A 16009-nucleotide genomic window follows, 5' to 3' on the forward strand; every position below is an offset into this window, starting at 1 on the left:
AATTCACACCCATCTCTTGTGTTTTAAATATAAGGGATATATTATAACCATCTTAGCTCAGAGTGGAAGAATTCTACCCAAATGCCATTATAATTCTGACAATAAATACAGATGTAACATACAGTATGGCATTTCCAAATTGCATGAAATGATCGTGAGTAGCTAACCTAAACATAAAGGAAGAACCCCTTAAACAACTACTAGAGGATTGGGCATTGGACAAATAATCATGTTACACTGACTTACTAGATGCATTTCTATGCCTTTCCAACAAATAATAACTGAATTAAGTCAGTATTGAGAAAATAAGCAAGATATATGCATAAGTTAATCAACTCTGTAACTCCAAGTATAATTGCAATAATTTGTTCATTGGTGAACCTACACATTTACAGCAGCCCTCAAGAAAGCATTTCTAGACTAATGCACATGACTAAGACCAAACTAGTGGTTCCTTCACACAGGCACTTAGGTTGCCAGTGCAATTTATACCATCATAAAAGCTAAAAAAAAAAAGTTAAATCCCAGAATTATAGAAATTGTAGAAACCACATATGCAGTGCCCTGTAACAATACTAGTTCACATTTCTGATATCACCTATGAGCCTGAATGATAAGCACACTTCAGAGACACAATGTTTTGACCTTTAAAGTTCATATTCTTCTTGTATCTCCCTTACCCCTACTCTAAGTTGCTATCTCAAATCCTGCATTTTGTTTCATTGCTATCCAGAATGTAGCAGTTTTGTCACAGAAGTTAATGACTTTTTAAAAACAATTTCATTTTAAACAATTTCATTTGTCATTTTAAACAACATTGAAGCCTCCATATACATGAAGAAAAAAATAATAAGTCCAGATAAAAATTATTAAAAGAAAATAGTGGACTGTCAGCAAATATAAAGCCCTATATGCCCCAGGTCTGGGTTAGTTTAAGGATTATATCTTCCCACAGGAGCCTGACATCTTTGGGGAAGGCACCTCTCTTGGTCTTGCTATCCTCACAGGTGCATTTTGTGAGAACATGAGAGAGGCCTTCTTGGTGGCTGCTCCTATGCTTGGGGTTTCCTTTCTAGGGAGTTTAGGCTGGCTCATTTCTTGCTGTCTTTTTATTAACCAGTGTAGACATTTTTATTTGAATAACTGGCTATTTTACAAGAAATGAGTGTGCCATTTACTTTTATCCTTTGCCTTTAAATAAATGTTTTAATTCTATAGCCAGTTTAATGCCAGTTTTTGTATGTTTTTATCTCCATGTGTTTTACTCATAGTTCTTTCTATTTTGCATGCCACTCTGAGATTTGCAAAAAATTGACAGGGTATAAATAAAGCAATACCATACAAATCAAGAACAGATTCAAAAGCATTAATGACCCAGCACAATTTCATATGTGATATAATTGTTTCTTTATATAGTAACTAACCTTTCCTTCAGGTTCTGGTGCTACTTTCTCCACCTTTTTCTTGCTTAATACGCCTTTCACCCATTCTTCCACTTGCACATTGAACTTCATGAAAGTCACATAGGTCATATAAGCAGTCAGCAGGGTTAAACTCTCCCACCACATAATGAAGTTATCCAAAAAGAAGATTATTAGCAATATCAAGTCCATGATGTAAAAAGACACATCCCGAAAAAGTGGCCACCAAGTAAGGTGCAAAATTTCTTTAGAAAATAAAGCACACATCCCGATCACAAACAGGATATTGAATACTGCAGATCCAACTATTGTTCCAATGCCAACATTGCTGTGAGATATAAAGACTCCTATTAAAGAAGTAAAAAGTTCTGGGGCAGAGCCACCAGCAGCCATGAATGTTGCCCCAGCCACATCATCAGAAATTGCCAGTTTTTCTGTGATGACTGTCAATGAAGGGACAAAGAACTCATCACAGACAATGGCTAAGGCTATGAACATGTAAACCATACCAAGAATATGAAGGATTACAGCACCCTTTCTTCTTTCCTCAAGAGAAAAAAGATCTTCTGGATACTCCCCTTTGTGTTCCTCAGTGTGGTTTTCCCCTTCAGCTCCATGTTTCATAGAAACAGATGAACCTGAAGTGCCATTTTGATTCTGTTCCTTAAAGTCCAACAGAGTCCTTTGCTGTGTGTGTGCAAACTTTGGGCTACCTAGGCTGCTGGCTGTCTCTGAGCTATAAGGTTCCAGCTGGGAAAAGGCACTAATGGAAAGAGAGAGAGTGCTCACAGCCGTAATACCTAAGAAAAGTCCCAGTATTCGTATGAGTCGCTGTTTTTTCCTGACATTTCGGTGTTTCTTACAGCGGAGGGGTAGATCCTGCCGACACCATTCTTCGAGAAAATGAACAGCAATGTTTTTACACTGGGCCATCTTGAGCTCTTTTCTGTGGTCCAGCAGCTTAGTGTCAGATAGATTGTTTGGTCATTCTTCTTTCACTGTTCAGGTAAGTGGTGGTGTTATGGAATCAAGGATTTTTATGCTTCATTTGGAGTTCACACCTTGGTTGTGCTTTTAAAAAGACAGAGAAATACATTCAGGAGTTTAGTTATAGTGCTGAGTACTGAATGTATAAAATTTAAAAAGAAATAAACAAAACTTTATACCCATGAGTACCTGGAGAAATACCCTCTGCAGCAACAACATACTCAATTACTGTAAGTGTTGGAAAATCTGGATTCACCTACACATATACACCCAAGAGACAGCCATTTTGTGATTCATCTGAACCAACAGGCTATATCTAATATTTAAATCTGTGCACCTGTTTACCATTTTCTTCAAGGTAAAGTCAAATCTGGCTACTTCATGATCTCAGCACAGTTTTCATTTGTGAACACCTGCATTCCTTATCCTAGGATGCTTGATCAAATTTACTCAGATGTATACAAGATGTGTGGAAGTGCGCAAATTCATTATTAGGTATTAAATAATGGGATTGAAATTTGAGGAAAATGAGCACTTAAGCAAACAAAAATTGAAAATTAGTCATGGTAAAGTGAAAAGAGGGATATTCTGTCAAAGAGCTCTCCACCTCCACTGTCGTGCTAAGGTGAAACATTAAGTTTAAGCCACTTTAGTGAGTTAATACCCAGTGCAGTGAGCTGGCTTAAATCCAGGTGCTTCCGCTTAACTAAACTGTGCATCTATCAACAATTTAGTATATTAAAACATTCAACTGCAATATACCTTTTGTACTGCCAAAATGCATAAAACAAGCAAGCAAGCAAACAAAAAACCCTACCAGCAAAACCTTAATCTTTTCCTTTAGAAGAATATTCAGATGTTTAATGATGTTGCACTTCGTAACTGCAAAAACACTATTTATTTCTACTCTAACAGAGCAAAGGGGGGTATCGTTGAGATGTAAAAGCATCATTTTTTTATTAAAAAAGAAAGAAAAGAAGGTAAAAACCTTCCCACCCTGACTTTTGACTTTCTCCATCCTACTGTAGCACCTGGTCTGCCTGGTAAAGACAAAATATGTACAAAGAATATAGCTGTTCTTTTCCCTAATGGACACCCCATCTTGTAAGCAGTCATGATATACTTATGGCTGAGAAATTAATTATGCCCTAAGCTTCTCCTTGCTCAAGACACACTGCTGTGCACTTTTCCTAGCAAACTGATCTTATTACAGTCCAGACTGAGGGTTCCTTATCTTGCCCTATATTTTCCTTTCTACTGCTCATTATGGTGAAGCTGGAAGTCTTTCTCCGTAAACACACTTCCTAAACTCGGGGACAGGCTGCGTATGAAGTGTGGCTACTTTTGCCCCTCGGATTTTGTTTGGCATTATCACATCTCTCTCTGAATATTTTAAAACACTTAAACAAAATGCACTGCAGATCCCTCAACTTGAAAGGATGCAGAAGAAGCACACTGCTAAATTGTGGTTGCATTCCAGCATACGCCTAGCTGAGAGAAATCCCCACTGAATTCAATCGCAGTATTTCTCAGCAGCCACTATAAGACTCTACTGTACTCGATTTCTGCATTAGAGGGCATACTTTTTTTTTAAAAGGAAACTAATAAGCATCATCTGAATATCTGCCATATTTTAAGAGAATGCTTCCTTGCTGTGTGCATTTTACTTCTCACTTGATGTTAGGAGCATGGAAACCTTTGTGAAAGGTGGTGATTATCCTTTCAAAACAATCAGTTTTAAACTTTCCTAATAACCCCCTTTCTTCTTCCCTACCAAACAAGGTACAGGGCAAACCTGAGGTGTAGATATGTGAAGGGGTTAAGGAAATTCTTCCTTCCTCCCAATTTAAGATTTTAAACCAAAGGTAGTAAGGCTAACTAGTGATCCTGGCAGAATTTCCAAGGCAATAGCCTACCTCCATGGAGCAGTTGTCCTTGTTCTTCCATTTGAATAAGAAGGAGGAGAAGGAGGAAGAGGAGAAGGAGAAGGTGGTTAGGAGGAACAATAATAACGAGGTTAGTTTGGGAGAAATGAAGATTTTCCTTCATGCCATTGCATCCCATCACTTCTGCCTTACATATATACATATTGTAGAGTTCTTGTAGCACCTTTGAGACTAACTGAAAGAAAGAAGTGGGCAGCATGAGCTTTCCTAGACTGAAGTCTATTTCCTCAGATGCTTTTGCAAAAGCATCTGAAGAAGTAGACTGAAGTCTAGGAAAGCTCATGCTGCCCACTTCTTTCTTTCAGTTAGTCTCAAAGGCGCAACAAGATCTTTCTACATACTGATTCTACAGACTAACCCGGCTATATCCTTAATATGGACACGTTATTGGGGTGGTTGTGTGGCTTCAAGTTGTTTCTGACTTATGATGACTCTAAGGCAAACCTATCCTGGGGTTTTCTTGGCAAGACTTGTTCAGAGGAGGTTTGCCCTTGCCTTCCCCTGAGGCTGGGAGTATATTACTTGTCCAAGGTCATCCAGTGGGTTTCACAGCTGTGTGCAGAACTGAACCCTGGTCTAACACTCCAACACTCAAACCACTATGGCACACTGACTCTCCCACGCACATATACACACACTTTATATATTGTATATAAAAAGCATACTTAGATTTATAAATACAGGAGAAGACAATGGTAACCCCCCCCCCCCCGTGAACAAACCCTGCCAAGAAAACCCCATGACAGGGTCGACAGTTAGAAATTGAGCCGCTGGCGTAGTGGTTTCAGTGTTGGACTGAGACTCTGAAGACCAGGGTTCAAATTCCTAATTGGCCATGGAAACCCACTGGGTGACCTTGGGCGAGTCACACTCTCTCAGCCTCAGGGGAAGCCAGGGGCAAAACTCCATTGAGCGAACCTTGCCAAGAAAACCCCAGGATAGCTTCACCTTAGAGTTACCGTAAGTTGGAAATGAAGACACACAACAGCAATATACATTATGATGATGATGATAATGATGATGACTGAGCCAGCATGGGGTTATGGTCTGAGTCTTGGGCTAGGACTCTGGAGACCTGGGTCTGAATTCTAGCACAACCTCTGGGTGACCTTGGCTGAGTCACATTCTCTCAGCCTCAGAGGGTGGCCAGGGCAAACCCTCCTCTGAAGAAACTTGCCAAGGAAATTTCCTGAGAGGTTTGCCTTAGGGTCTCCCTAAGTGGGGAACGACGTGAAGAGCTTGGGCGAGTCACACTCTCTCAGCCTCAGAGAGGATGGCCAGGGCAAACCCGCCTCTGAGCCAGCCTGGCTAAGAAACCTCCATCCATAAGGCGCACAGCCACCCCAGTCATTTTCTTTCTTCCTATCCCACGCCTAGAACTGGGTCTCCAAGGAATGAGGGGGAAATGGGGGGAAAGAAAAGAGAAAGAATACCTTGATGGCAGAAAGGGAGGCTGCCCAGAAGAGCTGCCCCCTTCCCCAAAGGCTGAGTCCAAAGGCTGCAGACGCATCAGGGACAGAAGCCACCCTCTCCTCTCTCTCTCTTTCAGGCTCAGCCAGGCTTTGCTCCGGTGGAAGGGAAGGGAAGCCTCTCTCTCAGCTGCTCCTCCTTCCTTCCTTCCTTCCCTCCCTGCCTCCCTCCATGGAAGGGCTGGGCGTGGAAGGGGCCACGTGAGGAAGAAGAAGGAGGGAAGGAAAGAAGGAGGGAGGGAAAGAAGGGCTGCAGTCCAAGGGACTGCCCTCCCTGCGCCCCTGGGCTGCCCAGGACTCAGGGAGAGAACCAAGCCCTGAGAGGAGGAGGAAAGACAGAGCTCAGGCAGGAAAGTGGGGCAAGCTGGGAGGAACCAGGGTGGCCAGAGAGCAAAGGGCACTGCCAACTGGAGGGTATTCAAGGGGGAAAGGGGATGTTAGTAAGGCAGGGCCAAAGAGAAGCTCATGGAAACTCAGGCCAGGCTCAGATTGAAAGACCTTCAAGGAAACAGGGAGGGCATGGCCAAAGAAAAGCTCCTCCAAACACGAAATGTAAACTCAGGCTTCTAGTCAGGGTCAGAATGGAGGACCTGGAAGGAAACATGGAGGGCACAGCCAAAGAAAAGCTCCAAACACTACTATAAAGGTAAATCCATGCTGGAAGTGGAGGACCTTCAAAAAAACATGGAGGGCATGACTGAAGAAACGGCAAATTCAGGCTAAGTCAGGCTCACAATGGAGGACCTTCAAGGAAACAGAGAGGCCATGGCCAAAGAAAAGCTAAGAACAATAAATGTAAAGTCAGGCTAAGTTAGGCTCAGAATGGAGGGCCTTTAAGAAAACGTGGAGGGCATGGCCAAAGAAAAGCTAAGAACAGTAAATGTAAATTCAGGTTAAGTTAGGCTCAGAATGGAGGACCTTCAAGGAAACATTGAGGGCATGGCCAAAGAAAAGGTGAGAACACTCACAGGAAGCTAAACTCAGGCTTCTTAGTCAGGCTCGCAATGGAGGACCTTGAAGGGAAACAGAGGGCACGACCAAAGAAAAGCTCCAAACATTACTTTAAAGGTAAATCCATGCTTGAAGTGGAGGACCTTCAAGAAAACATGGAGGGCATGACAAAAGAATAAAGGTATATCCGTGCTCAAAGTGGAGGACCTGACCAAAACATGGAGGGTATGACCAAAGAAAAGTTCCAAATAGTCACAGAAATGTAAACTCAGGCTTCTTAGGTTCAGAATGGAGGACCTTCAAGGAAACACAGACGGCGTAACCAAAGAAAATCTAAGAACCGTAAATGTAAAGTCAAGCTCAGAATGGAGGACATTCATGAAAACATGGAGGACATTACCAAATAAAAGCTCTAATCACTCATAGAAATATAAATTCATGCTTCTTAGGCTCAGAATGGAGGGCATTCAAGAAAAATGGAGGGTGTTCACCAAATGAAAGATAAGTTGTAATACAATGTAGAAAATATACATATGGAATTATGTACTGTATAAAATTCATTCTATGAACTTTAGTTTCAATAAAAATTGTTAAAAATAAATTTTAAAAAAGCTTGTGCTCAAACTCTGTGGAGCTTACTCTTGTAAAAGCCTGCATATTGTTTATTCAGAAATACGTGTGTTGCTTCAAAACCAGAACTACTTACTTCTTGTTTGAGAAACACACTTTCACTACCTCTGCAATTTCCTCCTTTGCCCCTGAATGCTGAAAATCCCTGCCCTTCTAAAGGGGATGAACTAAGAAGCGCAGAGCCAAGCAGCAAAATATCCCACTAGCATTGCTCAGCATCCACTGCCATTGCTCAGCACCTCACTTTCTTGCCCTTGCACAGGTCAAAAGGATTGAAATCTCAAGGAGGAGAGGAAGAAGCTTGCAGCAAGAACATCCAGCTGTGGGGGGAAGTGGGAAAAAAAATGAGCAAAGTTGTAATCCCTTAAATAAGAACTGGGATGGCGACAATATGTTTTGGAGGCTGCAGAAATGGACCTAATGAGACTTATATTTTATTGTTTTGTGTAAATTGCCTTGGGGATCCTATTGAACTGAAAGGGAAGACAAAAATCAAACTGGTTCATGTTGTGTGGTAAATACATTTGAATAGCAACCCAATGTGAGCTTCAGCATTCTGCACATTAAGATGCAGCTAATGACTTCAGAGCATCCCAGGCATTTGGTCAGCTGGAAGCCTTTTCATCAATAAAAGGATCCCAGAGCAGCTTATGATTATTATTATTTTTAAAGAGAAAAGAAGTTAAAGGAGAAAGTATATGGCTCATGAATACTGCAAAAACTCATAAACAGAAAAGCAACCTTAATAAACCTGTGTGGAGGGGTTAATAATAAGTACATAGATAATGAACAACAGGCCTACCATAACTTTGAAAGTAATTTTCACTGAACTCACAAAAATATAGTGGCCTCTGAACTCACAATGTCCATGAAAGCACACTGCATATCCCATGTTATTTTGGGGTATAAGCATTTTGTCATATTTTGTTATAAGAGAGGCCAAAAAGCATGAACCTGGACAGGTCTTCATGACCTTTAAGAGAACTTCTCATGTGTGGTCACATATACCTGACAGTATGTGTAAAGGACCTGTGTAACTTAATGGCTGTGAGGATGCTGCTGCCCAACCCCCTGCCATGTGCATTTTCTCTTGAAGGTCAACAATAAAGAAGTCTGTCAGCCTAAAGTGGTAAGCCAAACTGACTCAAAACACTGTTTGTCCCATAAATACTCCTGATTGGACACCCTCAATTTAGTCCAGTTTGGAATCAAGCAGAAATTCTGTGTGATTCAAGTTTGACTCCTCAGTACTGTTGTCACTTTGCAGTACACACAACAGCAAACTTGGGGCCGGAACAGACTGGCTGGTAAAGCTGGCTTCCATGCGGCTTGAGGGGCAGTGGCATTTAGATGCCACCCCCCAAGATATCTGGAAGCTACCCTGGCTGACCAGACGTGGGTGGATTCAAGACGCTCCAGGGGCGAGGTGTTTAATGCTGTCAAAGCAGCTTGAATCCACCCTGGGGTTACGGCTGGGCCACCTAAGGCGGCTTTTTACCTGCCCAAATAGGAATTGATTTTTTTCACTCCAATTTGGGCCAGCTCCAGAGTGGATTGTGGCCATATGGTTGCCACAGCACTAGGCTGAGCGGTGCCAGGGCAGCCCTAATCTGCCCTTTTGTGATGGTCTGTTCCGCCTGTAGTCACATTCAATTCCCAGTTTTCCCCTAAACTGGACCCTGGCTTCTGGAACTGGTAAGCACTGCCCACTGCAATCTTTTAATTTGCTATCCACTCCCACTTGTTAGTTCTTGTGTGTGTGTGTATAAGTGCTTTGTGTGAATGTTGTTATCCCTCCTGTTCAAATAACAGAACTGAGTTGTTCTTAGCACTTTGGAGTTCTAGTGTTTCAGAACCTGTAAACATAGGCCTATGTTCTGACTAGAGTTATCCTGGCCCTCTCATTGCTAAACTGTTGAGCTAAATTTATTTTCCAATTGAATTCAGTTTGTGGGTACCCTCCTGGGACCCTAGGTTTTTCGGTAACAATCGGCTATTGGTTGCAAGGTGTTACAAGCCTCTTCCTGTTCTAACTAGAACTGGAGGAAAGGTGTTATAAGATTATCTTCCTGTTCTTTGAAAAATTGTTTTAAGGAGAGTTAGCCATTTTAGTCTGTTGCAACATAAACAAGAGTGTTGTGGCACCTTAAAGACTTATACATATTATTATTATTATTATTATTATTATTATTATTATTATTTCTTCTATCGTGTCCCAGATTGCAGTTCAAAGTGGCTTACAACAATTAAAAACATTGTTAAAATCCATAAAATACAAAAGTTAAAACACAATTAAACAATCAGAAAATACAAAAGTTAAAACACAATTAAACAATCAGAAAAACATTAAAACCAGGTTTAAACATGCATCATTAAAACCCACACTCCAGTTTAACAATTTTACCTAGTATAACATCTTCAGATCCGCAAATGTGTATGCCAACCTCCCAAAAGCTTGTTAATCTTTCAGGAAGCATAAGACTCTCATTGCGTTTGGAAAATAATAACTAAATGACATCTGTCCTTATCACATAAATATGCACAGAAAAGCAGAGTGTGTTGTTTTTTCAGTTTGAATGAATGAAACTAGGTACTAAAATCACAAAGGAATGTTGTTCATATTTTCATTTCTTCCAAAAGCCTCTTCCAGTGGTATTAATCAGAGCATTATTATATTTTTAGATAGTTTCTATGATTGTTTTGTTTTGGAGGTACATGTGCATAAGCATCTTAGCATACGAGATGGGAAAGAGAATCATGAGGACACCTGAAGGAGTGAGAAGCAGCAAATTCTAAAACTGGAACATGTTGGTGAGGAAAATTACCATGACTACAAAGGCGGCATATTTAAATACAAATTGGTACTAGGCTTTTAAATGCTAATTGCAATAGGAAAAAGAGGAAATGGTTGAAATTGCAATCATTTTTCTAGCACTTCAAAACTTGTGCTCTATTTTAAGAAGGAGGCCTTTAAGAAGAAGGAGACTGGAGAAAACTAAATGCAAACTTTTTTTAAAAAAACAGATTCCTATTGCAATCAGTTCTCAGCTCATAATAGGGAAAATACAGCATCTTGTACTTGTTCAGCATATCAAAATATATATCCGTTTGTTATACGCAATACAGAAAGCACAAATAATTGGAATCCGTTGCTGAAAACGTTGTATTCTTATAAAACTCTGTCAAATTCACCTTGTTGAATGTCTTTCTTAGATAAAATAGGATGCTTTAGCTTTTGAATTTACCATATCCAATGTAGAACTGACAAGGTTGCAGCCACACTGCAATTAATACAATTTCACACTGCTTTAACTGCCATAGCTTCATGGGATTTGAAGTTTTCTCAATTATATCATATAATTTCATTACCCATTCTTCCCCAATAGGGTATCTTTCAATTTCCACTTTTGAGCAAAAGTAATCATAAATTACTTTATGATAATACAAGGTGTTGGTTAATGCAAGCCCTTTATGGCTTGGGCCCGAGTTACTTGAGGGACCGCATCCCCCCCATATAATCCGCCCCGCACACTCGGAACATCCGGGAAGAATCTGTTGGAAGTCCCTTCATCCAAATATGTCTCCACTTCCCAAAAGGCCTTTTCAGTGGCGGCCCCACGGATGTTGGGGGCTCCGTCTGACGACCCCCCCTAGAAACATTTAAAAAGAGATTGAAAACCCTTCTCTTTTGTCAAGCCTTCCCCCCTGAAGAATGAAGCTGTGTATTCTGTTGCCATTGATTCTCTGCTTTACCCTTTGAATGATTGTGTTGGAGATTTTAGTGTTATATATTGTATATTTGTAATATGGATTTTTCTGAGATGTGTTGTTCTTGGTTTTATCGACTGTAAACCGCTTTGATCTTTGGAAAAGTGGTATACAAATAAAATTTATTATTATTATTAATCCTGGCTATAGTAATCATATAAAATAAAGTTTTCCAAATTTTTCCTCAACATTGTCTTCAAACATCCCAGGTAGGGAAAGTTCTGGTTTCATCTCTAATTTGATATTCAAAATATTACTAATTATAGTGTTAATTGTTTGCCAGTACCATCTAGCATATTTACATGTCCACCAGCAGTGGAAGAAGGTCCCTGTTTCGCTGCACTTCCAACATCTGTTTTCCACCTTTTTATAAATTTTGGCTATCTAGTCCAGGGTTAAGGGTCTTGGAGTTTTCTGAGATATTTAGCCTTCTCTGTCAGAGAGCTTTGGTGCCACAACAAAATATAAATCCCAGGATTCCATAGGATGGAGCCATGACATTTAAAATGATGTCAAACTACATTAATTCTGCAGTGTGGCAATAAGTCTTGAAGGCTACATACAATCATTTCCAAAGAACAGTGTAGGTTAGAAAGCCATATTCCTATCTGCAGCTGCTTTCTCGAATCAATGGAGTAAGTGATATTAACTACACTATATTGGCCAGTATGATACCCAAAAGATCTGTAGTTTGCCTTTCAAAATTTTGAAGGTTAAGGGAAAGAAGTGCATAGGCAGAAGCATCCACCTGTGACAATACCGAAAGGAGCTCTACCAGGCAAAATGGAAGTAAGTGGCACTTTCAGTGGCTTATAACCATTTTGGAATCAATATATTTTTATTTATTTTTAGGGATCGAAAATGATTCTGAAAGATGCAGTGCAATTCTGTATCTGAATACTTAAACATAAGTGCAACTATTAAGACTTCCTTCTGGCCTACTGTTGATGGGATTGCAATCTTAGATCTTACTGAAATAAAAACCTCTTCCTACTTCATCTTGAGAACAGTGTTTGGAAGAAGACCAGATTATTTTTAATGTAGCTGCTAATCTTGGAAGTTGCATATCTAAGCATAATGAGAAAGGGAAGGAGCGAGGTTTTTGAGTGGATTGATGGTGCTGAGATTGTATGAGGAAACAGTGAATCTTTTGCACTGATGTATGTAATTAGATGACTATGCAGCTGCCTCCATCTTCGCCAGATCAGGGCCACAGAGCAGTATTACTGTATTGACCCATATATAAGTTGACTTAGGGTCACTTTTTGGGCATAAATTTTTGGACTTATAGTCAAGTATATACAATATTTGTGGGTTTGATTAATATGTTCTCTCTTGGAATCTCTAGGTCATCCAGCACCATTCTGCTGGAAGTTGACCATAGAGTTATGCTGGAGAAGCTAGAGGTTCCTAGAGAAAACACTTCTCTAGGCATGATTCTAAGATCAACTTCTGGCAGATGTTGACCACAGAGTTGCACTGGAGGACCTGGAGATTCCTAGAGGGATGCTCTCTTAGATAAAAAGAATATATATTTTTTTAATTTGCCATTTTTCTACATTCACGGGGCTCCTTCACCCCTAATCCCAGCGAATATGGAGCGTCCACTGTACAAAATAAGCACAAAGCAGGTTGTGTAATTCCCTGACAATGTCCACCGCAACCTTTACTCAGGTTAGAAAGGGTAATAGTTAATGTTTCAAAATAATCTGTTTTTGAATTGGCACATCTTAGCTCTGTACCTCAGCAAGTTCACAAACAAGCAAATTAAGGCCTTTGGGAGAGATGACTCTATTAGTTCAAAGGCATTGCACTCAACTATGACAAGTTTATTACGTTAGCAGTAATTTAGGCAGGTATAATATAATTATCAGAGTACCACTGTTCTGTGTATTATATAAAAGTGGCCCATTCTTGTAGCCGAAGAACCATAGCATTATGGTTGGAAGCCAGACCGGTACTTTAGATCCCCTTTAGATTTTCCTTTGTTTAATTTTTGTCTTTAAGCAATGATGATAACAATGGTAAGAACTAGCCAAAGATAAAACATTTCAAATTCCCACTGTGTAATAAGAAAAAATTCTATAATATGCTAAAGTCTCTCCCACTGTATTCAGTCAAAACCACTGAGCTCTGTACCACCTTCAAAACTGACACACTGATTATAGCATAAATCTTTGTGGATTAAACACAAGTTATTAGGCTGCATTCTGCCACAATAAATAAGTCAGACTGTAAACATCCCCATAGAAAAGACACTTTAGTCCCCCACAGTCACATTTTGTTGTAGAATTCACACATAACTAGATTTGCATGGAAGGTGTTGTATGATATCCCCCCCCCCCAAAGAGTTATTAAAAATGTTCCCATGTTTCAGCCACTTGTCAAGTACAGTCCCCTCTCTAAAATCTATTTCTTTTTACCATTGGAGTATTTTTGTGTCCGAGACAATGTGATGTATGAGAGGGGGGGGAAGGAGCACCCAATACTGTTTTCTGGAAAGCCATGATGGTTCTAAGAAGCAGAAGCCACATATTTTGGGTTTCACTAGGTTGCCCTATGCAGTTCATGGGGATGCCATAAGTAGACAGGAAACTTCACAGACATGTGTGCACACACACACACACATACACATTTCCAGGAAAGGCAGAAGATTGGAAATTTCCATGAGTTCAGAAAATACATAATGTCTAAAGTTGATTCGGAAAAAGAAACGTTTAATTTATAATTCTATAAACACTTTTTGGCCCTAATCATACATGTTTAGCAGCAGTTTGATGCTCTAAAACTTCTGCAGGTTAAACTCTTCCTGGTAAGGGTTCACATACACACACACACACACACACACAGAGAGAGAAAGAGAAAGAGAAAGAGAAAGAGAAAGAGAAAGAGAGAGAGAGAGAGAGAGAGAGAGAGACAAAACAAATTTGATCTGCTAAAAAATTTTGTCCAACAATATTTTCATAAAAGCACAGGAGCAAGACCAATAAAAAGGTGGCAACCTGTTTTTATCTCCAACTCATAAGGGAGAATCATTTTAGAAGAGCTAAAGAGTTTTTAAAAATCAACAAAATCAAATCAGAAGAAACCTGCTTGAAAGCCAGTAGCTTTAGGGTTAGATGTCTGAGCTTCTGTTCTACAAAGTTTACATAATACATTAAGGGTAATCCCCAGGAAACAAAAACGTGGTACTTTAAAATATTGACAACTCAATGGAATGTATTACAATAGCTTTTAGTGATTTGCAGAGCATGCAAGCCCAATGCATTTGGGGATAATCTACATTGTGTCAGAATGATTCCAGAAATGCCTGTGTCAGGTTCACTTTGATGCGGTTGTTTTCAGCCTGTGGCCTGGTTAGGTTAGAAAACCGAATGGACGAAACAGCCATGGATTTTATACAAGCTGCTCAATTGTCTATTGAAAAGTTCCTGATCAAATGACACAGCAACTTGATGTCACAGCAGCTTTTCAACAGTTTTTTTTTAATTTTATGCATGTTTTTGGCATTTAATTATTATGCTATTAATTAGAAAACAGAACTCCAGATTCAGTGACACAAACAGAAATGGTTTTTATAATATAATCACCAATTATTGATAGGATTTTTTTTAAAAAAAGAATTATTAAATACTGTTGCAGTTGTTATGTGCCTTCAAGTCAACTCTGACTTATGACAACCCTATCATTGGCTTTTGTTGGCAAGAAATATTCAGAGGAGGTTTGCAATTGCCATCCTCTAAGGCTGAGAGTGTGTGACTTGCCCAGGGGTTTCCATGACTGAGTAGTCAAGGTGGCGCAGTGGTTAAATGCCTGTACTGCAGCCATTCACTCAAAACCACAAGGTTGCGAGTTCAAGACCAGCAAAAGGGCCCAAGCTCGACTCAGGCTTGCATCCTTCCGAGGTCGCTAAAATGAGTACCCAGACTTTTGGGGTCAAATTAGCTTACTTGCTGTTCACCGCTATGATCTTTGGAATAGCGGTATATAAATAAAATAAATTATTATTATTATTATTATTATTATTATTATTAGTGATTTGAACCCTGGTCTCTTGGAGTCTTAATTCAACACTCAGACCACTATACTTGATTCCTTAAAGATATGCCAAATGAGTGTGTATTGGGCATATAATGTGTTGTAGATGCCTGGGCTATGTAGTTTTAATCCTTTTTGTGTGTGTGTGTGTGATTACTGTAATACACTTGACACTCTGGGCTAAGTTAAGCTGATCTATGTACAATTCAGGTACAGAAGATGTACATTTTTTTGCTAGCAAAGAGCATGTAAGCACATATAATAGTTATACACCAGGGTCTAAATGCAATTGCTAGTCCCAGTAGAGTAAACCAAATGAATCAACTGAGTCTACTCTAGTTGGGTCCAGCAATTGGACTGTGGCCCTCCAGATGTTTTGACCCACCTCTCCTGCCAGCCCGAACTAGTTAAACCAACAATAAGGAATTATAGGGGTTACAATAAAAAAATACCAACAGGGTATAAGGAATTATAGGGGTTACAATAAAAAATACCAACAGGGCCACAGTTACCTCTTGCTGCTGTACACCTTAGATGGCAGAGCATGTCAGTCTTCCCTCCAAGTAGCAGCTCTTGAACAATTTTTAAAGGAAAATTGGAAAGAATAATTAATGAATTAGGATATATCCACAAATTCCAATCAGTTGATAGAGGTCTGAAAAGAAACAATGGTTTCTTGGCACACTGTATATGTTAAAAAACTAGTTTTCAACAGAGGTACACACACAAAAGAATTCTTCCCAAGCCTGCTCTATGACAATAATTTACTGGTTCTATGCACATACCAAAAGATTGCACA

General features: G+C 39.7%; 1 protein-coding gene across 1 annotated transcript in view; it reads right to left on the bottom strand.

Moving 5' to 3' along the window:
- The window catches only part of LOC149323141 (sodium/potassium/calcium exchanger 2-like), a 99902-nt gene extending 94079 nt beyond the window's left edge, over positions 1-5823 (bottom strand). The window contains exons 1-3 of the mRNA XM_089487835.1: positions 5788-5823; positions 4325-4348; positions 1425-2492 (exon numbers count right to left, since the gene is read on the bottom strand). Coding sequence (XP_089343961.1) covers positions 1425-2354 — 930 coding nt within the window. The 5' untranslated portion in view covers positions 2355-2492; positions 4325-4348; positions 5788-5823. The remainder of the gene's footprint in view (positions 1-1424; positions 2493-4324; positions 4349-5787) is intronic.
- Between the last annotated feature and the right edge of the window lie 10186 nt (positions 5824-16009).

The sequence above is a fragment of the Sceloporus occidentalis genome, unplaced genomic scaffold (assembly GCF_023333645.1).
Source record: "Sceloporus occidentalis isolate IW3139 unplaced genomic scaffold, rSceOcc1.0.p SCAF_1, whole genome shotgun sequence".
In the NCBI taxonomy this organism is placed as follows: domain Eukaryota; kingdom Metazoa; phylum Chordata; class Lepidosauria; order Squamata; family Phrynosomatidae; genus Sceloporus; species Sceloporus occidentalis.